The sequence below is a fragment of the Lissotriton helveticus genome (genome assembly GCF_964261635.1).
Source record: "Lissotriton helveticus chromosome 1_1 unlocalized genomic scaffold, aLisHel1.1 SUPER_1_unloc_16, whole genome shotgun sequence".
NCBI lineage: Eukaryota > Metazoa > Chordata > Amphibia > Caudata > Salamandridae > Lissotriton > Lissotriton helveticus.
This window is the reverse complement of record NW_027611655.1, coordinates 2,987,534-3,014,227: the sequence shown is the minus strand read 5'-3', so window position 1 is coordinate 3,014,227 and position 26,694 is coordinate 2,987,534. Positions and strand designations below refer to the sequence as shown.

General features: G+C 44.8%; 1 protein-coding gene and 1 pseudogene across 2 annotated transcripts in view; both read right to left on the bottom strand.

Moving 5' to 3' along the window:
* LOC144805623 (uncharacterized) overlaps positions 1-2,443 on the bottom strand; it is a 127,761-nt gene extending 125,318 nt beyond the window's left edge. Inside the window, 2 exon segments of the mRNA XM_078672146.1 lie at positions 92-1,077; positions 2,422-2,443. Of these exon segments, the coding sequence (XP_078528272.1) occupies positions 92-1,077; positions 2,422-2,443 (1,008 nt within the window).
* Positions 2,444-2,504: 61 nt separating this feature from the next.
* The window catches only part of LOC144805607 (uncharacterized), a 177,898-nt pseudogene continuing 153,708 nt past the window's right edge, over positions 2,505-26,694 (bottom strand). The window contains exons 4-5 of the transcript XR_013605555.1: positions 5,283-5,290; positions 2,505-3,248 (exon numbers count right to left, since the gene is read on the bottom strand). The product of XR_013605555.1 is annotated as an uncharacterized LOC144805607 (transcript). The remainder of the gene's footprint in view (positions 3,249-5,282; positions 5,291-26,694) is intronic.

Sequence of the window (26,694 nt, the reverse complement as noted above, 5' to 3'; positions counted from 1 at the left end):
TACATGTGAGTTAAATGAAGGAGTGAATTCACTGAGGGCTGTGTGGGATCGAAAATTGACAAAAGCCCTTCTCACTTCAAACATTCACTACAATGATAGGGTTTTTCCCCGTGTGTGTTCCCTGATGAATTTGTAGGCCTGATAATCGACTAAAGCCCTTCCCACATTCATTGCAGTTGAATGGTTTTCCTCCTGTGTGTATTCGCTGATGTGTTTGGAGGGTTGATAAGTTACTAACGCACTTTGCACATTCACTGCACTTGAATGGTTTTTCCCCTGTGTGTATTCGCTGATGTGTTTGGAGGTGTGATAACTGACTAAAGCTCTTTAGACACTCATTGCACTTGAATGGTTTTTCTCCTGTGTGAGTTCGGTGATGATACCTTAATGCTGAAGAGTAACTAAAACTACTGTCACATTCACTACAATGATACGGTTTTTCCCCTGTGTGCGTTCGCTGATGAATTTTTAGGCTTGTTAAGTGACTAAAGCTCGTCCCACATTCATTGCACTTGAATGGTTTTTCTCCTGTGTGAGTTCGCTGATGATACCTTAATGCTGAAGAGTAACTAAAACTACTGTCACATTCACTACAATGATAGGGTTTTTCCCCCGTGTATGTTCACTGATGAATTTGTAGGCCTGATAATCGACTAAAGCTCTTCCCACATTCATTGCAGTTGAATGGTTTTTCTCCTGTGTGTATTCGCTGATGTGTTTGGAGGGTTGATAAGTGACTAAAGCACTTTGCACATTCATTGCACTTGAATGGTTTTTCCCCTGTAAGTATTCGCTGGTGTCTTTGTAGTTCTGATAACCTACTAAAGCTCTTGACACATTCACTGCACTTGAGTGGTTTTTCTCCTGTGTACGTGTGCTGATGAAGATTGAGTAGTGATGACAAACTAAAGCTCTTGCTGCATGCATATTATTCTTCTTTCTTGGTTAGTGTCTGTGGGTCGGGTATATATTTGTCTACATCCCATGACTGCATTTCTTGATGGGCCAATATGGCTGATAAAGTACTTGTGTTTCTCACACACTTTAAATGTGTGCAGTATTTTGCACGTTTGATTTCTGTTTTAACAATAAATTGCAATAGCCACCAAATATTTGCCACACTCCAATACGTAGAAGGTGTCTCTGTAGAGTGAATTTGCCAGAAGGGCCAAGTCCAACACTCTCTTTATCTCTCCCCCTCTCTATCTCCCACACACTCCTGTTAGCTTTAGCTTCATGAATTTCACTGCCACTTCTGGCATTCATACAACAAATCCTTCAGAACATTTGAGAACTAGGGACAATCAGTGTGGAAGACGAGTTGCTGTGAGTGCAACTGATTGTCCTGGCACATATATGCTTTTGATGTGTGTTTTCGCTATTTCACCACATTCTTCAAACAGAGTCTGATGCTTACAGTGGTTCAATTCTGGTAAAAAGTAGAGTTTGGCAAGACACAGAATTAATAGGGAGAGCCGAGTCGGAAAGGAGCCACAGGTCACACTTAGCTATAAGTGGAGAAGCGTGGCTCAGTGGTTAGAGGCGGCAGACCCGGAAGCTGAGATCGGCTGTGGACCAGGGTTCGATTCCCCGCCTCGGCGGGTCTCGGGCTCCAAATTCCACAGAGTCGACAATTCTCGCTCCGGTGCCTACTCGACTCACGGGGTCACACTCTGCGACTCTGGGCAATAGCTTGCTTAATCTCCACTACGGCCCCTCGCGGCGGGATGCCTGGCTTTCACCTTGTGGATACCCGGCCGGGTTATCTCACAGGGGAATACCAGGACGGGTTCCCTAAGCAAGCGCCTTGAGACCCCTGGGTTAAAGTGTTGCGCTATATAAATCGAAACACATTTACACACATTTACACACACATATAAGGCCCGAAGCACAAGCTGATCCATCAACCGATAACAGTGTGGAAAAGATGCAGCAAACATTACTTAAAAACAAGGTATATGCTCTTTTATATCTAAAAATAGGTTATTTCTTGAACACCTGTGTTTCACTTTAGTTCATTACATATATTGCAGTGGCATTTGTTAATAGTAATACATACATTTTACCAATGAAGCTTCTATCTCCAGAGCCCTGACAACATGTCCACTCTGGGTGTGTTGGGTTTATAGGTTTTATTACTAATCCGACAAGTTAGCTGAAAATACTGCTGTTAGTCCCAGTATTGTTCAGTGTTGCTTTTACAGGTAGTGTGATCAGGTGCGATTTAATGTTTTGTTTGTATCTCTTGTTCACCAAATAAAAATCAACAATGTTTCTTTTCTTTTATTCCACATTGTGCTCAGTTCCCACTGTGTATCCTGGTACATTATGTCGCTTTGCTATGTGTACAGAAGTGAACAACCACTGTAAACACATACTTTTATAACTCTGCAAACACTGTTATCTGTTTTTCTCCTTCACTGTTTGTCAGGTCTTCTATCATCTGGTATTTCAATGTTCCACATAATTTGAATTGTATATTTTCCGTAATTCATTCCTCTCACAATAACTGCACTGTTCAGCTCTTGTCTATGTCCTCAGATGGGTCAATATTATTTTTGATGGTCTTAAGTTCTTTCCGGAATCTCTGCATCTCTAGCATTGTTTACATGTGAGTTAAATGAAGGAGTGAATTCACTGAGGGCTGTGTGGGATCGAAAATTGACAAAAGCCCTTCTCACTTCAAACATTCACTACAATGATAGGGTTTTTCCCCGTGTGTGTTCGCTGATGAATTTGTAGGCCTGATAATCGACTAAAGCTCTTCCCACATTCATTGCAGTTGAATGGTTTTTCTCCTGTGTGTATTCGCTGATGTGTTTGGAGGGTTGATAAGTGACTAAAGCACTTTGCACATTCACTGCACTTGAATGGTTTTTCCCCTGTGTGTATTTGCTGATGTGTTTGGAGGTGTGATAACTGACTAAAGCTCTTTAGACACTCATTTCACTTGAATGGTTTTTCTCCTGTGTGAGTTCGGTGATGATACCTTAATGCTGAAGAGTAACTAAAACTACTGTCACATTCACTACAATGATACGGTTTTTCCCCTGTGTGCGTTCGCTGATGAATTTTTAGGCTTGTTAAGTGACTAAAGCTCGTCCCACATTCATTGCACTTGAATGGTTTTTCTCCTGTGTGAGTTCGCTGATGATACCTTAATGCTGAAGAGTAACTAAAACTACTGTCACATTCACTACAATGATAGGGTTTTTCCCCCGTGTGTGTTTGCTGATGAATTTGTAGGCCTGATAATCGACTAAAGCTCTTCCCACATTCATTGCTGATGTGTTTGGAGGGTTGATAAGTGACTAAAGCACTTTGCACATTCATTGCACTTGAATGGTTTTTCTTCTGTGTGTGTTCGCTGGTGTCTTTGTAGTTCTGATAACCTAATAAAGCTCTTGACACATTCACTGCACTTGAATGGTTTTTCTCTTGTGTACGTGTGCTGATGAAGATTGAGTAGTGATTGTGCCTTTAGATTGGATTATGGCTATGCACGCTTGCGGGTAAAGTTGTATCTTCCTTCCAGCCGGTGCAAATTGGGACAGTCTTTTGTATTGTAGATAGAAGAACTCGTCTTTCCTTTACCCGTCAGTTGTCTGGCTCCACTCTGTTGTGCTTTTCTCCGGTTGCTGTGGTTTGGCCAGAAACAGTTTACAATTCGCCCAGAGCACTGAATGATGGCTGTAATGACATCATACCAATACCATAATCAAAGTTGTTATTGGGCACTTTTTTATTTAGGAGGCGATTTGTTATTGTTGTTGCCTTAATTTTACTAAGGTCATTTCTTCGTCTTGTGGCGTGGAGGTTCACAGCTCAGACTCTTACATCCACCGAACTACCCTTGTCTGCTTCATCCAGTATCTGTCAGTTTGTGTGCAGGTTGCTCTGTCGCCGACTGCGCTGATGTTTTCCTGAATGCTGTAGCTCCTTATTTCTGCTATTATTGAAGATTTACAGCACTCGCTTCATTATTGATGGTCATTTCATACATTCAAAGCTTGTTTTCTGTTGGATGTAAAGATATTTAAAATTACTAAATTGAAACATTAAGGAATGAGAATTCACAATGTTTAACTGGTTGTAAAAGATTTACCAAATCTCCACGCAATGCAGCGCAACCCCCCCCCCCCCTCCATGAGGCTGCGCTGCGTTGCGTGACAGGGAGGGAGCAGGAGAGCACCATATTTTCAAAGATATGGCTCTCTCCTTCCCTTTCCCTTTCCCTTGCTCTGGCACTAATTACAGCGGGCCTGCGCCATGCACACACCTTAGTACCAGAGCGCTAAGGGGTGTGTGTGAGTCCAGAATAGGTGTTGTACAGGAAGGACACCCTTCCTGTACAAAATACTATGCCAGACACGGGGGAAAGCTTTTCCCACTTTGTATGCGTGTCGCACAGTGCAGCACACATGCAAAGACAGAAAAGGAAAGAGAAATGATAGCATTTCTCCTTCCTTGCGCCTAGTTTAAAAGTGTGCAGTTTTCTCACACTAAACCCAATCTACTGTATTTGGTAAATTGGGTTTAGCGTGAGATACCTTGGGTGGTTGAATGGGAACGCCCATGCACCCCCTTGGCAGGCCCCCATGGTGTGAAGTAATGCGAAGCAATGCTATGCGCTGTTTCACATTACTTTTACGTTTTTTCCAGTGCAAAAGAAGTTTAGCGCTGGAATGTAAATTAGGAAAAAAAGATTTTGGGCCATTTTGTGCCACTTTTGTGACGCAAACACAGTGCAAAATCTTAGTAAATCCCCCCCTCTTCTTTACCGCCTTTGAAACTTAGCAAGGAATATTTCTTCATACACAGATATTTAACTAAAAGTTATGTTGATCAGGTGACATCTTATTAATGTCTGAAAAGGAGGTGATTTACCAGGGTTTACAGAGTAAGGGCGCTCACGGGGCACCCAAGTGCTAGAGGTATAGATTAAGATAGACGCATCTGGTCAAGATTTCATTTAAACAACAATAGATTTTAGAAAAAGAGATGGATCAGGCTGGGCTGTAACATTTCCAGTAACTCTTCAGGAAGTATACAACAATGGTAACTCCATTCACACACTTCTTCTCGTTCTTTTCCTATTCACTTATGATCATCTCAAATACCAACTCCTGTCTTTACCTCGCTGTACATAAGTCACCTTTGACACTTTCAACAGCTCCCTTGGGTCAAGCATTTCTGGTTTCTTCTCACCTGGAAGATTGGAACATTATAGTGAGTTTAGGGGGGTTTCCTATCACCATAACATCTGTCCATCTCCCTGAAACTAGTGCAGCTTACAGCACCCGGTTCTGGCCCTGAAAGACAACTTTAAAAAGCAAGTCTTTAGTTCTTCCTAAATTAGATAAAGTTCTGTAAGATGCAGCTCCTTCCAGGGTTTTTGTGTAAAACAGAGCGAGGGGTTCACTGTAAGGCCCGTCCTTTACATTATAAGCGCAGATAAGGCAAACAAACGTTGATTCATATAATTTAATATTTAACACTATCAGTCATTTACTACTTATAGAGAATCCATCACAACCAATAATTTACCTGACATATCCCCGCAGCAGATGTGTGCATATTACTCTTTTCTTCCCCTTTTCCACCAATACATGGCATCTGGCATGATGTTGTCCGTTTTGGGCCCTGGATGCCACTTTGTGACTGGATGGGCATTTGGAAGATCGGGAGGAGGTGTCAGTTATCCACAGGTGATGCAGCATTTCTACCTTTCCATATTTCTCATATTCAATTCCTGTCCTTCGGCCCCCCTACTGCCCTGTGGCTGCCCACTCACTCTGTGGGGTTCATTAGAAGTCAGATAATGGCCTGATAGTCACAAGGCCATGGATCTCACTTCGTCTACAACACTTATTGCAGACATAGGGCCTAGTTAGGAGTTTGTCCAACAGATTATTGCCTCAAAACTCGGGGTGGTGGAAGAATTCCGCTTTGCCGGGGGAGCTTGCAAAGTTTTGCCCACTCTGCACTCTGTGCAGACTTCAAAAAAACTCCAGGAAGTGATGCAGAACTGAGGTTTTTTTCTCAAGTGGTTCTCCAACGGCAAGGTGGCGAGCGCTTGTGATAAAATATAACGCGCTAGACCTCCTCCTGGCGAGATTTCTCATTGCGAGAGGTCGCGGCAGGTCGCGACCACTTGAGTGTAGAAATCTGCCATTCTCATTGATGAAGCTGCCACTCAATTAGAATGTCAATTCGAGCGGCAGAAAGCAGCTGCGCCCTCTGGCACGACGAGTAGTGCCGTTCATGCTGATTTTACAATGCGGGACAAACTCAAGGCACTAAAGTTCAGTGAGAGCAGCGCAATTTAACAAACTCTGACACTTGCGGAAGTCCGCAGAGTGCGGAGTTTCGTGGAGTCCCGCAGAGTAAAACTCTGCGAACTACACCAAGGCCTAATCAAAATGTGGCAGATATCCTGTCTGCCTTAGTATAATTTCCACAGAATTTTTAATGGGGCGGGCAGGATTCCCGTCACATTTGCGATGAAATAAACCATCCGCTGAAATCTAAATCAGGCCTTTAATGTACATGGTGTCCAGTGTTGCTAGCTGGGCTTGAAGGATCTTGTGGTTTGTGGGCAAGGCGGAACTTCTATCAGCTGCGCCCTGTGCAGATCTTCCTTCCAGACAGGACTTCTGTCAGCTGCACCTTGAACAGATCTTCCTTTCTAGGCAGGGACTTCTCTCAGCTGTGCCTTGTGCAGATCTTTCTTCCAGGCAGGACGTCTGCCAGCTGTGCCTTGTGCAGATCTTCCTTCCAGGCAGACCTTCTGTCAGCTGCGCCTCGTGCAGATCTTCCTTCCAGGCAGGACTTCTGTCAGCAGCGCCTTGTGCAGATCTTCCTCCCAGGCCAGACTTCTGTCAGCTGCGCCTTGTGCAGATCTTCCTTCCAGGCAGGACTTCTGTCAGCTGCCCCTTGTGCAGATCTTCCTTCCAGGCAGGACTTCTGTCAGCTGCGCCTTGTGCAGATCTTCCTTCCAGGCCGCACTTCTGTCAGCTGCTCCTTGTGCAGATCACCCTTCCAGGCAGGGCTTCTGTCAGCTGCGCCTTGTGCAGATCTTCCTTCCAGGCAGGACTTCTCTCAACTGCGCCTTGTGCAGATCTTCCTTCCAGGCAGGACTTCTCTCAGCTGCGCCTTGTGCAGATCACCCTTCCAGGCAGGGCTTCTGTCAGCTGCGCCTTGTGCAGATCATCCTTCCAGGCAGGGCTTCTGTCAGCTGCGCCTTGTGCAGATCATCCTTCCAGGCAGGACTTCTGTCAGCTAAGCCTTGTGCAGATCTTCCTTCCAGGCAGGACTTCTGTCAGCTAAGCCTTGTGCAGATCTTCCTTCCAGGCAGGACTTCTGTCAGCTAAGCCTTGTGCAGATCTTCCTTCCAGGCAGGACTTCTGTCAGCTAAGCCTTGTGCAGATCTTCCTTCCAGGCAGGACTTCTGTCAGCTAAGCCTTGTGCAGATCTTCCTTCCAGGCAGGACTTCTGTCAGCTAAGCCTTGTGCAGATCTTTCTTCCAGGCAGGACTTCTGTCAGCTGCGCCTTGTGCAGATATTCCTTCCAGGTTGAGACTTCTGTCAGCTGCGCCTTGTGCAGATCTTCCTTCCAGGCAGGACTTCTCTCAACTGCGCCTTGTGCAGATCTTCCTTCCAGGCAGGACTTCTGTCAGCTGCACCTTGTACAGATCTTCCTTCCAGGCAGGACTTCTGTCAGCTAAGCCTTGTGCAGATCTTCCTTCCAGGCAGGACTTCTGTCAGCTGCGCCTTGTGCAGATCTTCCTTCCAGGCAGGACTTCTCTCAGCTTCGCCTTGTGCAGATCACCCTTCCAGGCAGGGCTTCTGTCAGCTGCGCCTTGTGCAGATCTTCCTTCCAGGCAGGACGTCTGTCAGCTGCTCCTTGTGCAGATCTTCCTTCCAGGGAGGACTTCAGTCAGCTGCGCCTTGTGCAGATCTTCCTCCCAGGCAGGGGCTTCTGTCAGCTGTGCCTTGTGCAGATCTTTCTTTGATGCAGGGGCTTCTGTCAGCTGCGCCCTGCGCAGATCTTCCTTCCAGGCAGAACTTCTGTCAGCTGCACCTTGTGCAGATCTTCATTCCAGGCCAGACTTCTGTCAGCTGTGCCCTGTGCAGATCTGATTTCCAGACAACGGCTTCTTTCCTCAATGATCAGTTCTAAGGTCGGGAGAGGTAGACTGGTCTAGGTCATCTTCTTTATTGCAGTTCTACTGGTCATGCCACAGAGCTCGAGCTCTGAGATGAATGAGAGTCTGGATTTTATGAGCTCTGTAGAGCATTGAGACGTCCTACCGCATCCAGCACATACTACAAGCCTCCAAAAGTCAACACTACAAGTGCTGTTCCAAGGTTTAATTCAACCACTGAATCTGAACATCCTCTGCAGGAAGCTTTTCAAAACTAGAGGTACCTGGGCTTTCTCTCAGTGGCGGCTGGTGACATTTGAAAGTGGTGAGGCATAAAACAATTGTTGTACTTCACTGTGGCGAGCGAGCGAAACTGAACCACCTACGGAGGGTGCAAATGGTGCATTTTCAAGCAAATTTGAGAGTGTAATCCCACTATTTGGACTCCTGCCTCATATTCGTCATTCCTACTGATGCCCTGCACCAAAACACAGACAGACCACACCTACTCTACATTAAGATAAGGCCTTCCGCTACTACCACACGCTACACAGAGACAGATCCCACATACTACATCACAACAAGTGATACCCGTAGAGTCCATGTTCAATGGCTAGCTGCGTGCATAGACAAGCATGGGGGCAAATTCAAAGACAGAGCCATATCAAACAGAAGAAAATATTTTAAAAACATGATTTAAAAAAAACGAGGCCTGACAGTTTCCATTCACTCACCTTTTAGATGAGCCTCGGTGTGAGGAAACAAAATCCTAGCCAAGGAATGAATAGTTTTTCTGATGAATTGGTGTTATTCCCGTCATTGCGGGGCAGTTACAAAGACACGTTTTATATTTCACAGACCAAAGTTGAATACATCTACCACTCGAAAGAAGTTAATAATTAATTAATTAAGAACTGCTTAAACAATTGCAGACAAAGGTTGTTTCTGGTTTGGTAACGCCTGTCACAATGCAGCCCCGATTTCAAAAAATGAACTCTTCACAGTTTGTACAACACAATAGCAGATGAAAAAGATGTTTAATAAAACAAACACTTATGATTCTTATGTACAGACGCAGCCTGTGGTGTGATTCTTAAGCACGCAGCCAGCTCCAATACATGTCTGTTTAAAGAAGGGCGAATGCCAAGAGTAATGAGGTAGCTAGGTTAAAAAAAAATAACTAAGGGCCAGATGTAGGTAGCCTAATACCGGTCGGTAATGGCCGAAATTACAGAATTTTGGCCGTTACCGACCGGTATTAGGCTTTTCAGATGTAGGGGCCTAATTTAAGGATTCGATAATTTACCGAATCGGTAATTTAAGGAATCGGTAAATTACCGAATTCTTAAATACCGATTCGGTAAATTACCGAAACCTTAATGTAGGGAGCACTCAAATGAGTGCTTTTCCCATTTTAGGATTTGTTATTTACCACCAACTACAAGTTGGTGGTAAATATCAACAACCCCAAAAGAAGCAATTTTTTTCAAATTATTAAAGTGCCATGTGGCAGACATACATGCCCTTAGGGCATGTATGTGTGCCACATATGCACCCATGACACCCTGCCACCCTTCAATGTGTTCCCCCTTTTACCGAATCAGTATTGTATTTACAGAATCTTACCTATCCGGTAATACTTACCGAATGAATACCAACATCCCATTTACCGATTCTAAAATACCGAATCGGTAAAATTCAGTATTTTAGAATCGGTAAATCTGGATTACCTAAATATGGCCCTTAGTCTTGAACTGACCCACCCACTGGCACTTTGCACAAGATGGGGAGTGAAAAACACTCGTATTCATGACTAACCTTCACTATTCCCACTGCTTTCGTACATTCCCTGCTGCGACTACACCTTTTTATTTTTTATTTGTTTCCAGATTCGAAAAGCCGTCATCAAAATTTTTAATTTTGTTTTTTTGTAATAACTGGGCTCAATTATTCTCACTAAGCATTGGCTGGCCTCCTTACCCATTACCATTTCATAGATTGAGGGGCTAACGGATTCTTCAATATTTATTTAATATTTACGGAAGGACTTCCGGTGAAGGAGAAGGAGGAGCTGCATGAAAGAGCTCCTGGTTTGGGGATCACCTTTTCGGTGAAAATCCCTGTTTAAACCAAAAGACCTGCCCCACTTCACCCATCGGACGAACCTAAACATACCCTCTATCGACAGATACCTTGGACTTCAGCGCGGTGCGTTACTTACCGACTTTGCTGCATCGTTGAGCACGGAGCTGCCTGGCCTGTTCCTCTGGGCTCAGCTACCCGACGCTGTCCTCCACTTGGCACGGCTCCTCGAGGTCCTGTGGAAGTACCCTGACCCTGGAGTCCGACACCCGCTGCTACACTGCTCTCCCTGTAGAACAAACTCGAAGCCTTGAGTGAGCGCTTGCCTCCTCTTAACACGACGCCTTGAGGTCCTCGAACGGAGCCCTTGTTCCCGGAGTCCGACGCCCTCTGCCTCATTGCTCTCGCTTCGCTGACGTCGCTGCCCCCATCGGTCGATGAGGAGCTGCTTGCCCGACCTCTCATACTGCGACGAGCTTGTAGCCTGAGGTAAGCTGCCTGCCGCTGGTGAGGTCCGCCTTGATCTCCGACCCCTCTGATCGGAGCTAAGACTTGGAGCTCCCAACTGCCCCACGAATCCGGATGTGGCGTATCACCGGGCTCCTTAAACGCCGTGAGCCGGGCTCGAAGCATCGCGCGATGTCTCCCCCACATGTGCCGATCCCGGGTCTGCCAAGACATGCTTATGCCTCCACAACCTAAAAACGATCCTGGCGCAGCCGTTTTCCACTGTGACCCCGGTTATGAAATCGGCACTCAACTGCTGCCGAATAGCCAGTTCCAGTCGGGGCTATTGCTGCGAACGAGGAACCAGACTGAAATCCCTCCGACGTCCTGCTGCGTATACCACCGTTCACCCGCCTAAAGAACATAAGGTAAGAGCGGCAACTACCCGTCCTCCTTTAACCTGGGGTGAAAGCGACGGCCGCCCGTTCATATTGTTCAGAGATGGATGTCACGGCCGCCCGCTCTGGTGGACCTGGGAGAAAGTGACGTTCACCCTGCTCCTGTTTGACCTGGGGTGGCAAAAGGTGTTGGCCTGATGATTTTGAAACAAAAATCAGGATCCCTCTAAATCGATTATTAACTCCAGCCTGCTCCATTTCACGTACCCGGATCTCTTGCCAACATGACCTGTTAACTCGCTATTTTTAATACTTCCTGCCCTGTTTCTTTTTTTTGTTTTTTTGTTTTTGGGAATAGCAATATGTTAAATCAGTGATTTAACGAACTTATGGAACCCATTTTGTTTTTTTCTATACTCCTGGTCAACAACTTTTTGATTGAACCACCATTTTGTTGATCTCCCCTGCCCACCAGAGATCTAGACACTGTGAAAGGACTAGCTTCACTAGAATCACCTACTCTTATTCGGCGGCCATCTTTAAAGTATCCCCGATATCACTTTATACCACTGATCTTTTACTGCACAATCCCTGTTCATCTTTGAATGTATCCCTGCTCACTCTATACCCACTCATTTTCTCACTTAGCCATTCAACTCCCCACTCCTTTTCTCATTTTTCTCCCCTCTCCATCAGTACCCTCACTATATGTCATATCTATTTATTTACTTACTTGTTATTTTAGCCCTACCCCCTACTAGATTGCCCTTCGACCTGCACATTACTCTCTACTATGTTAATGTATGCACTTTATTGATTTAGTATTTGATTCTGTTATTTCACTTTTGTTCACTTCGTTCACTTCTCTAATTTGTGTTTGGTTTTTTTGCATTTCATTGCTGCTTTTGTTTTTATTCAACACTCACCATTTTGTTGATCTCCCCTGCCCACCAGAGATCTAGACACTGTGAAAGGACTAGCTTCACTAGAATCACCTACTCTTATTCGGCGGCCATCTTTAAAGTAGCCCCGATATCACTTTATACCACTGATCTTTTACTGCACAATCCCTGTTCATCTTTGAATGTATCCCTGCTCACTCTATACCCACTCATTTTCTCACTTAGCCATTCAAGTCCCCACTCCTTTTCTCACTTTTCCCCCCTCTCCATCAGTACCCTCACTATAGGTCATATCTATTTATTTACTTACTTGTTATTTTAGCCCTACCCCCTACTAGATTGCCCTTCGACCTGCACATTACTCTCTACTATGTTAATGTATGCACTTTATTGATTTAGTATTTGATTCTGTTATTTCACTGTTGTTCACTTCGTTGACTTTTCTAATTTGTGATTGTTTCTTTGCATTTCATTGCTGATTTTGTTTTTATTCAACACTCACCGCTGCTTATTCCCCATCACCTTTAATTCATTTATTTATGACGGTGTATTTTCTTAATTCCCTCCTCCGTATATACATCTTATTTTTCTCTTATTTTCTTACCTCCACTGTCACTCTTCCTCCGCCTATACATCTTATTACCTCTTTCATGTTTACCTAACTCATCTGGCACTCTTTTCTATTTCAATTTCTTTCCCATCTCTACTCTTCATATTCAGTGCACCAACTACTATTTTCATCCTATTTTTTACTCTATTCTACCTATCATATTCTATCACACTCTATCTATATTGTTTTATACTTATTTTACATTCCTTTTTATATCATTTTATCATTTTAGATTGTGACGCTTCGTAATTCTTCTCATTGCTAATTGGAATGTTCATTGTGTTTTATCCTCTTTGCTATTTTTTTATCATTATATGTACCATGATATTCCTTTGTTCAGGCCTTCCTCGCCTCCAATCATTGTAATTGTGTCCCATGAAACCGCTCAGACTGCTCTCTATGTTTAATCCTCCTATCACCTTTGCTTCTGTTCCCTTACTGTATTACTTTGCTCAGGACATTGTTTTACTCCATACCCTATTTTACAAATTGTGCGTAGGTTTACCTCTTACTAAGTTAATTTCTTCCCACTTATCTCACTACATGATTCAGTTTTGACAATTTTCAAATTGTGCGTAGGTTTACATCTTTCCATGTTAATTTCTTCCCACTTATCTGTCTTCGTGATTCTTAACTCCTCCTTCCACTCATCTTTCTATATGAATCAGCTTTGACTTCACTCTTCTCACCCCCATCCATTTAACCCCACCCCCATACTACCCTACAGTACTAGTTCGTTACCACTCCAGTATACTTCTCTCCTCCTCCCCCCTCCTTTCTTCTCTCTCTACCATGCCCCAACTCACTCTTCCATCATCAATCTCTTCCCCACATATCTCCAAATTTGGCCCAAACTCCTGGTCCATCATCTACCCACCCCATCTCTCTAAACACGGTAAAAAAAAATTTAAACACAAACTTATCTGTCTCCACCCTGAAACCTTATTCGCTGACCACCACAACAGCCTTAACTCGTCACTTGTCACCAATCTGATTTTCTTCACCAAACGCCCGTCTAAATGGAAAAGCATATTCCTGGGGCACTTCCTGATCTCCAACTCACGCAACATCCCCTACGGTTTTAAACTCTCCACCAAACCATCTTCTTCCTTTCCCGGTGAAATTCATATCTCCATCTTCAAATCGGGATCCATACTCATCCAAGCATCTGAAAAACACCTTGACATCTTTGAACAACACTTCAATGCCTTACCACAGACAACGCCCCCCCTTTCACCCCTGCCCCTAATATCTTGTCTCTCTGACCAACCCCAAATTTTAGTATCTACATCCGCCCCATTTCTTTCCACCCCCTATCGCTTCCTCTGCATTCCCCCACGTCTTCTCCCACTAATAATGATCTACACACTAGCATTCTATCCCTAACCACCACACAATCCCCACACCCTGCTCTCTCACCACACCTCACCCTAGATTCATCACACCCCATCCCACCCATTTCCCTTTCACCCCACCTATCTGACCCAACCCAACCTTCAGTATCCACATCTCCCTTAATTTCTTTCTCCACTCCATCGCTCCCAACTGATTCTATACCTCCCTCTCCTACCCCTAACGATCAACCCTACCTCCTACCTTGTTCCTCTGACCAATCCCAAGTTTTATGGCATGCATCTCCCTCCGTATCTCCCTCCACATCTCCCTCCCCCCTATCGCTCCCACCCGATTCTCCCTTTCCCTCCCCGATGCCCATTAAACAACTTATCAACACTCCATCCCAGACAATCTCACAATTCCTGAACACGGCCATCGCACCCCTTCTACCGCTTGATTCATCACCCACCATTCTAACCTCCTCCCTCTTCCCCCTTCCCCACGTCACTCCTCAACTCTTACTACCCCCATCTACCCTCACTGCTCCCCTCATCGCATCTTCCCACTTCGATATACTCTGTTATACAATCCCCTCTTTCCAACCTCCCCCCTATCAACCCCCATCCTTGCAACACTTCTTTCACCCAAACAACGCTACCCCCCTCATCCCCCTCTTCATCTATCCTTACCTCTCCCTTCTCCCTAGCACCTCTACCTAAGTCACCTTGCACCGCTACACTCACTTCTCCCGCCAACCTCCCCACCAACATCTACCCGCCTTGCAACACTTCATACATCCAAACAACCTTTCCCCACACATCCCCCACTTCATCTACCCCCACCTCTCCCTCCCCCCTAGCACCTCTTCCCAAGTCACCCTGCACCGCTACACTCACCTCACCTCCCAACCTCCCCACCAACATCCCCTCTCCTTGCAATACTATACTCATCCAAACAACGCTTCCCCCTACACCCCCCTCCCCCCTGATCTCCCCTGATTCCAATAACTCATGCCACTCCCTCCCCCCCACCAGGCCTTACACCTTTTCCACCACACTTTATCCCCCCACGTAACAACCCTTACTCGACAAACAGACAAATAAACACTATCCCCCCACACCCATCAACTTACACTCTAGCCTCCCCGAACATTGAACCTGTCCTTTGGTCCCTCATCTTAGAACTCTCCTCTCTCAGAAGCGACATCTCACTCTCTCAAAAAACATCTCCTCACACACTGACAACCTCCTCAACACTCTTACACAATGTCAACATAACTGTATCACCTGCAAAAACGCCCCTCAATCTTACAACCACTTAACCAACACACTACCCACTCAACCCTCACAAATCGTGACTCCACACAACTCCTCTCATCCACAACCTAGTACTCAACCAATAACCTCTGAAGCTAAAACCTCCTCCACTCTAACCATTTCTCCATCTCCACCCTCTACAGCTAACACTCCATCGTATTCATCTATCTCTCCACCCCCACCGTCGTACTTTTTACCCCTCATTAATAAATCTTCTATCCCAGTTCTCTTAGGAAACAGAAGTCTCCCCCTCCCTCCCTCCTCACCCAGACCTCCCCAACAACTTAGAGCTATCCCCCTTTCCCCCCTCTAAATCACCTGAGCCCACTCCCTCACGATGCATGAGGACAAACTGCCGATCCACCTCCTACCTGACTCCTCTGTCGTCTATTCCAGTTGTTTTAGGAACAAGCAATCGCCCCCTTCCTCCCTCCTCCCCCAGGCCTCCTCAACTACTTAAACAGTTCCCCAGTTGTCCACCATCTCCAACACCAGTCCCCACCCCCCTCTGCTGCATGTTGATTAACTGCAGATCTGCCTCCTGTCACGTTACGGAGATTGCTGTAACTATTCTCAATGAAGACATTGATATTGCTGTCCTAACTGAAACACGGCTCACCCCCCACTCCACCCCCATCCTTGACATGCTTATCCCCCCTGGTTATAATATCATCAGAAAAGACAGAATCGAACAAACAGGCGGTGGACTTGCCTTAATTTTCAAAGCCGAACTTAACATCTCACTAATCAATCTTCAAGACCCTTCATCCTTTGAATACCTCTGCGCCGATATCACCATACCTGACTCCCCCACTACCCGGCTAGACCTCATCTACCACCCCCTGGTAATAACATCCCCTTTACGGAAGAATTGACAGATCTTATCATACAATCGTCACTCTCTCATTCTAATAACCTCTTCCTCGGTGATTACAACATCCACTGGAACAACAATGATGATCTTGCTGTCATCCTACTTAATAATACCATGGACATCACCAATATGTCCCAACTCTGCCTTTCTCCCACTCATAACAAAGGTGCCACCCTTGATGCTATTATAACGAACAACGATCTAGCCTCCCTCACAAATATTATTCCGATTGACTGGTCAGACCACTACCTCATCCTTTTCACTCTGACTAAAACTACCTCTCGCCCAGCCCCCACCAATTTACTATCCAAAAAATACACACGCAACCTTCACCGTATTCCTCATGGCGAACTCGAAACAACAATTAAAGCTCACTTAGATTTACCACCTCTCTCTGACAGCACAAATGACCTTACCGACCATTATAACAACTCTGTTCTTGAAGCCCTAGACAAAATTGCTCCTATCAAACTTAAACAACAAAAAAACATACCCCCTAAGACCTTGTTCAACTCCGAACTAAATAATGAAAGACGGTCTCTTAGACATTCTGAACGGGTCTGGAGATCCCACCCAAACGCTGACAATCTGACTATCCTTAGAACTGCTCGAGCCCTGTACAAAAAACACATATTTATTGAAAAAACCTCCTTTCTACGATCTCAACTTGATCAAGCCAGAAACCGCCCCAGAGAACTCTTCAATATTGTAAAAAAACAAACATCCACTGGCCCTCCTAAAATATTAGCCTCCACTGACAAATGCGAAGAAATTGCTAGCTTCTTTACGAACAAAATCAACATGATCGAACTATCCTTCTCTTCCTTCCCTCTCTCACCCCATCCTACCACTACCCTACACACTCTTCGTAACACTCATAATTCTATGTCGATCAGTTCTTCCACTTCGACCAATACCTCGGATTCCCCACATGATCTACCCCTGCCTAACACCTTTCATATAACAAACCCCCCCGCTAAAAACAATGCCTCTTGGAACGATTTCAGTCCAGTATCCGAATCTTTGAGCACTAATATCATGAGCAAACTCAAACCCTCTGCACACTCCAAAGATCCTCTCCCCGCCTTACTAGCACAAGAACTTAAATCTACCATTGCCCCTATATGGACTAATATTATCACTCCTCTCTCTCCACAGGCTGTGTTCCTGCTTCCCTTCAACTTGGCCAAATCGCACCTATTCCCAAAAGCACCACAGCTGACCCCAATGATCCAAACAACCTTCGTCCCATCTCTAACCTTCCCTTCCTCCAAGCCCTCGAAAAATGTGTCCTAATGCAACTAGAGAAACATATTGTCTCATTCAACCTCCTTGATGTCTTCCAGTCGGGCTTTAGAAAGGGATGCAGTACAGAAACTGCTATGCTCAATATCATAGACGATATTCACCGTTCCCTTGACAAAGGAGAATCCTCGATACTTATCCTTCTCGACCTCTCAGCTGCATTTGATAAAGTCCACCACCCCACCCTTCTCAGCACTCTCAAAGATAGATTTGGTTTTGAAGGCACGGTATTCAAATGGTTCTCCTCATTCCTACAAAACAGATCTCAACAAATCAAACTTAGCCACTTCCTCTCCAAACCCCAACCTGTTTCTCTTGGCGTACCTCAAGGTTCCATCCTCTCCCCTACCCTATTCAACCTGTTCATGGAACCACTCACCCTCCTCCTCAAACACTCTAACATCAGTTACCATCTCTATGCTGATGACACCCAATTATACTACAAGATCAAATCTCACAAAGACATCCTTCACCTTAATGAGACACTGACCAAAATTCAAACCTGGTTCCATCTGAACCATGTCAAACTGTGGTAAATAAATAAATAATACCCTATTTTTCAATGCATAAACAAATAACAGATAGCTCAATAAAATAAGAGTCAAGATTCGAGGTAGTAGGAGTTTCTTGCAGGTTTAATACAGCATAAGGAACAGGAACAGGACAACCTGCACAGAAATAGGATGGCAAGCCTGGCAGCGCTGCCAGGGTCTGGACAAGGGAAGGAATAAGGAAGGAATCTGAAATGAATCTGAAATGAATCTGAATGACTTTTAAATAACAATACATGAGCATATATACATAGCGCAAACACATAGCATTACATTGCAATAGGCGTAGCAGTGGGTGGAGCAAGAGGCGTGACGCGTAGCAGTCGCGAAAGATAAGGGTGAGAGTGGGTGTAACTGGGCGTATACATAGACATGTGATGCAAACGTAACAGAATATGTCATGAATGGGGCGGAAACCATGGAGGGGGCTACCTAAGGAGCCGGGACCTCTAACCTAATGGTGCGCGCAAACTGGCAATGACGTATTACTAGGAGAAGCTGGGGCTATGAACTCTGTGCTAGGAGCAGAGACTAAAGTCTGGAGGGTCGGAGCGACATGTACCTAAACCCTATCTAGTATCTGATGTTTAGGGAACATGTTGATATAAACTAGAAGTCAAGAGGGGAAAGGCTAACAGACACTAAGACTGGAGCATGCATTATTCTACATGTAGTGCGTGATGAAGAATATTAAATGACCATTCAATGCAGTATTTCTCTAACATGGAGCCGTATAGGCTAGACAATGACGGAAACTATTGATGCGATTCAGTAGCTCAGGAATGCAGAGAAAGAGGGCTGAACTGATAACTGGAATCATAACATAGTCTTGGCAGACTCAGAGGCAGAGCCAAGCTGCACCGGGCACTGCGAGGCAGGAAGTAAGTGAAGGGTCGAGGATACAGGTGGGGGCTGGATCGCTCCTCAGCGAGGGCTTCAGGAGACAGGAGCTGAATCTGGTGTCCGGGCCCTTTTGAGGCCTAGAAACGGGGACTTTCAATGAAATAACGTGCACACTGAGAAACGTGGCAAATTAACTTTACATAGGCCTGATATTCGTAGTATTCACGAGAACTGGAAACTGACATACTAGAGGTGGACACAACTGTAATTGCGTCTTTAATCGAACATGGGGAATAACATATGCATATTAATCATGCACACATAACATATGATGGATGACACGTAGGGACACAGAACATGGCAAAATTTACTTTTCCACATTCCCTCCTTGTCACTACGTTTCCATCAGGAAACATCAATATTCATGATACCATCTATCATTTCATACAGTATCATTTGCTCGTCTCGAATTCTCTTGGAACTGGATTTAGAACGGGACTTGGGACTAGGAGTTATACTAGGAATACAGGATGTAGCACAAATGCCGCAAATCGCAGGGCCACATTGTATGCAGAGGCAGCAGCTGAATATGACCGCTACTGCAATACCTAGAAAGGACAAGACTTTCCATCCCCAGGCGGAAATTATACTCCAGAGCCAACCGGACCATGTCCAGGTGCCTGGATCCTGGTGTATCAGATGGGCAATCTTATGAAGTCTGGTTATAGCTGAATAAACAGACGGCGCGTTATTTGGAATGAAAATGCAGCAACTAGATCCGATGACTCTACAGGCCCCGCCCCTATCGGCCAGTATGACGTCAAGGACGAGACGATTTTGCAAAACGACAAATCTCATAGCAGATTGCTCTTCGGTTAAGTTACCTAGAGCAGAGGCAGTCTCATTTACTACAGCTTCAAGGGTTCTGGTTAATCTGCGGATTAACTTACTATTCTGGACAGGTCCTATAAAGAAGAAGAAACCTTTATTGAAATCTGTATACTGTTCTAGAGTAGTTTCAGTATAATCGACAATTGGGGACTCCCTTCTATGTCTAATGTGTACTAGATGTGTGTTTCTGTGATAATCAGATGGGGCTAGGAAAACAGGTGGCAGTAGGAAGGCAATGTAACAGGTTCCCTCCCAATCGAGGGACAGACGGACATATGCAGTTTGACCACAAATAAAATAGGAATGACGTGAAGCTTTGAAAATAGATTTCCCACTGTCACTATACTTGACAATAGTAGTACAATCACTATGTCCTACATGTACAGAACCATTATTACGGACACATAATTCGCCTTTGACTGGTAGTACTGAAATAGCAGGTAAGTCTGGAGTAGTATCAGACTGAACATTCAGGACCATGAAATTCGATGAATAATTACCTAAATTATACACTTCATTTTCTAGATCTAAACCTGTTCGGTGGGGGAGACCTTGCTTGTCTGGGAAACATGTACTGTTTAGAAAAGACATATCTGTTGAGGATGACGTTAACGTGGACCATGCTCCACACGAACCATTATGTGAAAAGGGATAAGGAAAAAGTGGCAGAACTCCCTTCGGTGTCTGGAAAGGGGGGAGTCGACCACACACCCAACAATTAGTGGCATTGCTGGTCTGGTGTGAGTAATGTAACATACGGATAAAAGTATTATTTCGCATAGCGAGGCGGTAAGAGAGTTCATGAGGAGGCAGATCACTAAACGTGTGCTCTACTGTAGCATTAGCAGACATATTTACATGAGGAACTGGAAGATACAGGTAGAATGCATAACTGGTGCAGGAAATCATAATGCTGAGAAATAATATGAAACTTAGAAAAACGATACATCGGATTGAGTTTTGACTGACTCTCTCACTATGGGGGTCTATTTTATACATGTCAGAAACAGTCTAACCGTTTCACCTAGGGGAGGACTTAGACAATCAAACTGACTGACTTATTTTACTAGACCGGAGTTTCTGTTTATACTCCTGTTGCGGAGTTTTCTCTAACAAGGGAGGGTTTGAATCAATGTCATTTGCGGGACAGTCCTTGAGAACAATGCTTTGGCAATCCTTCAAATCCTGGGAAATGTTCTTTAAGGTGGGTTTTAGTCCTTTAAACAGTTTGACATGAGAAAGGTGTATCCATCCTTTTCGGCCTTCTAACTTCACGGCTGTACGGGTGGTGAGGAGGACCTGCCGGGGCTGCTTCCAGCGGGGCTCCAGCGGACTTGATCTGTCAAAATTCCTCACCATTACCATGGATCCTGGAACGATTTCATGCGGTGCCACCTCGGTATTGTCTGGAAATGCGGCGGCAACCTGTGAACGACATGAGTTGAGGGCAGACATCAAGGAAGCTAGGTAATCTGTCAGCATATTACTTGAAACATCGGTAATACTTCGGGGTCTAGGTGTACCCCACATATTAGGGGGCGGCCGAATACGACCTCATACGGGGACAGACCTGATCTGGAATGTGCGACCATACGCATGTAAAACAGAGCGACTGGCAGAGCTACTAGCCAGTCCACACCTTTTTCTTTACAAACTTTGGCGATGCGGATTTTCAGGGTCTGATTATGTCTCTCAACGAGACCAGCTGCTTCAGGATGGCGTACACAATGGAACTTCCACTGGTACCCTAACAAAAGGGAAATGTGCTTCATGAGTTCAGATGAGAATGGCTGGCCGTTATCAGAATATACGACTCTAGGGAGTCCATAACGAGGGAAGAATTCACGAACCAGCTGCTTGGCAGTGGTCGCGGCTGTGTAATCTGGGACTGGATATGCTTCTGTCCACCTGGACAAAGCGCATACAACTACAAGGACATACTTGAAACCTCGACATCGCTCCATCTGAATATAATCCATCTGGAGGACTTCAAAAGGGTGGTCAGGGGGCTGGAAACCACCTTGTTCCACCGGGACACTTTTACCTGGATTGAACTGACAACATATCATACAGGTACGGACTTTCTGCTTGGCTGCAGCTCGTAAATGCTTGTTAAACCATATGTTCTGGATACTGTCTATCATTGCTTTTTCTCCTAAATGTGCTGGACTATGTGCAGTATTGATAATGACTTGAACCATAGAGTCGGGGAGAAACCATGTGGCTCTACCCTTCGTTAACCATCCTTGATCTGTCTGGACCCCTCCTTGTTCGGACCATTTCTTGATTTCTTCGGGAGTAGCATGTAACTGGATATCTATGACATCTTGAGTAGGGTCCTTAACTGTCATACATGTAGTCGGATCTGGAGTGTGTGTCATGTTATCTGGAATGTCTGGAGTCTGGGCTGTAAGCTTGGCTGTGCGATCTGCTAGATCGTTACCCTGGGAAATAATGTCAGTGACTTTCGTATGTGCCTTGCACTTCATGATGGCAATGGATGTCGGTAAATGTATTGCATCTAACAGAGCTTGAATAAGGAGACCATGCTGAATCTTGGTTCCATGAGAAGTCATGAAACCTCTCTCCTGCCAGAGCACTCCAAAGTCGTGTACGACTCCAAATGCGTAGCGTGAATCTGTGTAAATATTAACTTTCAGGTTCTTGGCGTGTATGCAGGCTTGTGTCAGAGCAACTAGCTCTGCTGCTTGAGCGGACAGAGTGTCAATACGGTGTGTCTCAATAACTTCAGTGTCAGTAGTCACTGCATACGCGGCGACTAGATCTCCTGTACTGGTTCTCATACATGAACCATCCACATAAAGTGTCAGGTCGGGATCTGGTAACGGAACATCTGTCAGATCTTGTCTTGGCTTTGTCGTAATGTTAACTACTTCCACACAGTCATGTGTGTCAGGATTTGAATTAGCGGATGGTAACAGTGTAGCAGGGTTCAGAATGTTGCAGCGTCTGATTTCTATGTGTGGCTGGAACAGTGTCAATTCATAACCTGTTAAACGTGCAATTGTCAAGTGCTGAGTTTGTGTTCGATTTAGAAGAACTTCAACGGAGTGTGGAACTTGTACTGTCAGGGTATGTCCTAAGACTATGGAATCACTTTGTCTAATAGCTAGTGCTGTGGCTGCAACTGACTTGAGGCACGCAGGCAACGCCTGGGCGACTGGATCTAATGTGCTCGAAAAATAAGCACATGGCTTGTATTGTCCTGCTTGATCTTGTGTGAGAACAGATAATGCTGTACCTTCACGTTCTGTGACGAAAAGTGTAAAAGGCTTACTGTAGTTCGGTGTTGCTAGAACTGGAGCTTGGCATAAAGCTTTCTTTAACTCGTTGAAACTAAGTGTATGTTCAGATGTCCAAGGGAGAACAGTCGGTGCGGCTGCCTCCTGTGTCGTTAACTGTATCAGTGGCTTGGCTAGAAATGCATACTGAGGAATCCATTGTCTACAATAAGAAGTAAGGCCGATAAAAGCACGTACCTCCTTCTGGGTCTTGGGCTGTGGAAGACTCGCTATCAACTGGATACGGTCTGGTGTCAACTGCCTACCCCTCTTGGACAGTAAGTGTCCTAAGTATACCACTTGCTGGACACAGAATTGAAGCTTCGAAGGGGACACCTTGTGCCCCATCTCGGCTAGGAAATACAGAACTGTAAGTGACGCACGCTCGCAGTCACGTTCAGAACGGGCTGTGATCAGTAGATCATCGACATACTGGAGCAGGGCAGTGTCAGTTGGCATGTGAACATTATCAAGTTGTCTCTTAAGTGCTTGACTGTAAATACTAGGACTTTCTGTGAAACCTTGAGGAGCGCGTGTGAACATATAGCTCCTTCCATTTAAACAGAATCCGAAAAGAAACTGGCTGTCTGGATGAATTGGAACACTAAAAAATGCGTTCTTGAGGTCAATTACTGTAAAGAACGTGGCTTCGGAATCAATGGCTGTCAATAGGGAAGAGATGTCTGGGACAACTGGGTACTGAGGGATAATACATTTATTAAGTTCTCGTAGGTCGATCACTAATCGATATACTGGGGGTGCATTCGGATCAGTACGTTTCATGACTGGAATGATCGGAGAATTACATACGTTGGAGTCAGTTTCTACAACTACTCCTTGAGCGATGAGCTCGTCAATAATTTTGGATAAGGCTGCTACAGCCTCGGGTGGCAATCTGTACTGTCTGATTCGTGGTAACACTACACCTGGTTTGAGAGTCACACGATGAGGTGTGATTTGCATGTACCCTACATCAGTTGGACCTTGCGCCCATAAATGCTGCGGAACATTAAACAATCGTGGATCAAAATCACGTAAAACATAGTGACCCTTAAAGTCACGTAGGAACAGACGTTTTCCCTCTGGGGAACAACATATAACTGCACCTAACTCTTTCAGTGTTTTAATGCCTAATAGATTTTCTGGACATGACTTAGTAAGTAACAGATCAGTAGTACGGGACAATGGACCTACTTCTAGAGTGACTGGCTTTGAGATTTCATTTACAATGGGTTTTCCTGAAAATCCAAGGGAAACATTTCTAGAGCCTGAGAGCGGAGCCCCTGGAACTTCGGCATGACTAATTGTGGTCCTACTTGCCCCTGTATCAATCAAAAACTTTCTGTCTTTCCCTAGTACTTGACTATGAACATAGGGACCCTCTTGATCTACAGGTATCTCGATGAGAGGCAAGCCTACCTCCCTCTCTAGGCTATTTCATGAATACTGCTGGTATTCTGGATACTCAGACTGTGCATACTGGTACATCTGCGATGTAACATGCTGTGTTGCAGCAATAGGCTGCGGTACTGTAACTGTCTGATGTGCATTCTGTGGCTGAGGAGTCTGTGAAACTTGTTCTTGTCTAGACGGACGTGGTCTTTCTTTAGTCTTACCGGTAGCTATGTTGTGTTTCAGAACTGCACACTCGTTTATAAAATGACCTGGCTGTTTACAATAATTGCAGTTCCCTTTAACGGGAGCCGCAGGATGATTGACTTGATTCGGACCCCTCTTCTGACTGTCTTGAGGAACGGATTGTGCAACTAGTACTTTCATTTTCGTGTCTTTCATACGTTTTCTCTCGTGTTCTTGCTCTTCCCTGATTCTATTCTGGTGATACTGGAGCATCTGGAGCATCTGGGACGGGGTATTAGCTTGCCAGGTACTTTCGACTTTCAGAACTCGATTTTTAATTGGTGGACTTGAATTCTCGACTAATTTAGTAACAAAAAGATGAGGGTATGACTCGCTACTTGTCTTGAGGCCACTGTTGATACTAAAACATTTTTCAAACCTAGAATAGAAATCACTAATATCTTCGTCTTGTTTCTGTTTACAGGCTGAGATTGCATCCCAGTCTTCCTTTTTCGTTGTTAACAATCTGGGTAAAACCTGAATCAATAATTCTGGTAATTCTTTACATTTCTCTCCTAGACCGGTACCTGGTACACGTGACTTATCTTCAGCTTCTAGAACTGTCCAATCTATCTTTTTCTCTCCCACCTCCCATTCTTTTTCCTTAAGCTTTTCATACACCCCTGCGGGCAACAGGACTTTTAACATTTTAATTATATCTGGGTAAGTGTATTCTCCCATACGGAGCATGTCTTTTAATTCTCTATGGAACCCTGCTGGATCTTTGTCATGACAGGGAATTAATTTCTTCATTTCAAGGAGTTCCATCTTTGTAATCGGGGTGTAAACAAACACTCGTTGCATTTCACCATCCTCTGTCTTAACTGGATGCACTTCTCGTAACGGGTTCTGTCTTTCTATGTAAAATGGTTTACTTTCTGGGGGTGAGACATGAACAAAATGCAGGTTCAGAAACATTCTATATTTGTGGCGTTGTTCTAGAATGACACTAATTAAATCGGTACCTAGACCTCTCCATCTATACTGGAGTAACTCGTTCAGGACATCATGTAACGGACCTGGATCAGAGTGTTGACCCTCATACAGAGTAATGAGGTGCTGGATCATATACATACCCACTAGTCGCTGCTCGGCTGGGGGCAATTTCAGAAACATTTGTGCCACTATTTCGTCTGGAAAAGTGGTAGAATCAGTAATCCATCGGACTGCTGATCGGGCTAGTTCTTGTTCATGCATGGTACTTAACTCACTATAACCGATTCGTGATCGCAGAATGTGATCGGTAGCTTGAAATACTTGTTCTAGGGAACCTTGTTCTGGTGCTGAATGACGGGAAATTGACTTGTGTTCTAGGCGTAAATGGCGATCTGGAAATCTGGATTTTCCTACATACGCTATTCTGGCGGGATTCTCGTCATCTTCCTCTTCAGGATCAGAATTACTTTCTTTCTCGCTCATTTGTGCTGCTTTACGTTGTTCGTGTATCTTTATTATTTCTCTACGGATTTTCTTGTACATACTCTCCATAGCACTGATGGTATTATGTTTACCCTCGGCTATATTATCACTCCACTTTGTCAGGATTTTCATTTCGGCCTGATCTTTAGACGGGTAATCTTGTTCTCTTATTAGACAGTTAATTAAAAACTTTAATATCATACGCTGGATCTCAGCTTTCCTCTGAGACATGGCATCACTAATACTTTCTGGATCATCCCCTGTACGGATGAAACGATATATTCTGTCTAGATCTTCTTTCATATTTGGTAGGGTGACTAGATACTCGGTCACCCTCCTTACGCGTACTGAATATAAAACCATATTATTCTCGCCTGGGACTGGGTCATAGACACATTCGCCAAGGGCTTGCCTGATTTCTGCAACGGACTTATTACTCTTGGGAGTACGCTGTGATGCTTGAGCATGTAATTCGAGTGCTGATAAACGCTTGCGTGGCGGCGGGGTTTGAGGAGGACCTCCTCCTGCGGCCCCTAAACTAGAATCGTCGACTGATATTCTTCGTGGCAGAGGGGGAAATGTTGGCTGGACCGGGGGTACCGTAGCAGGTACTGCAAGGGGTGCCCCGGTATCTG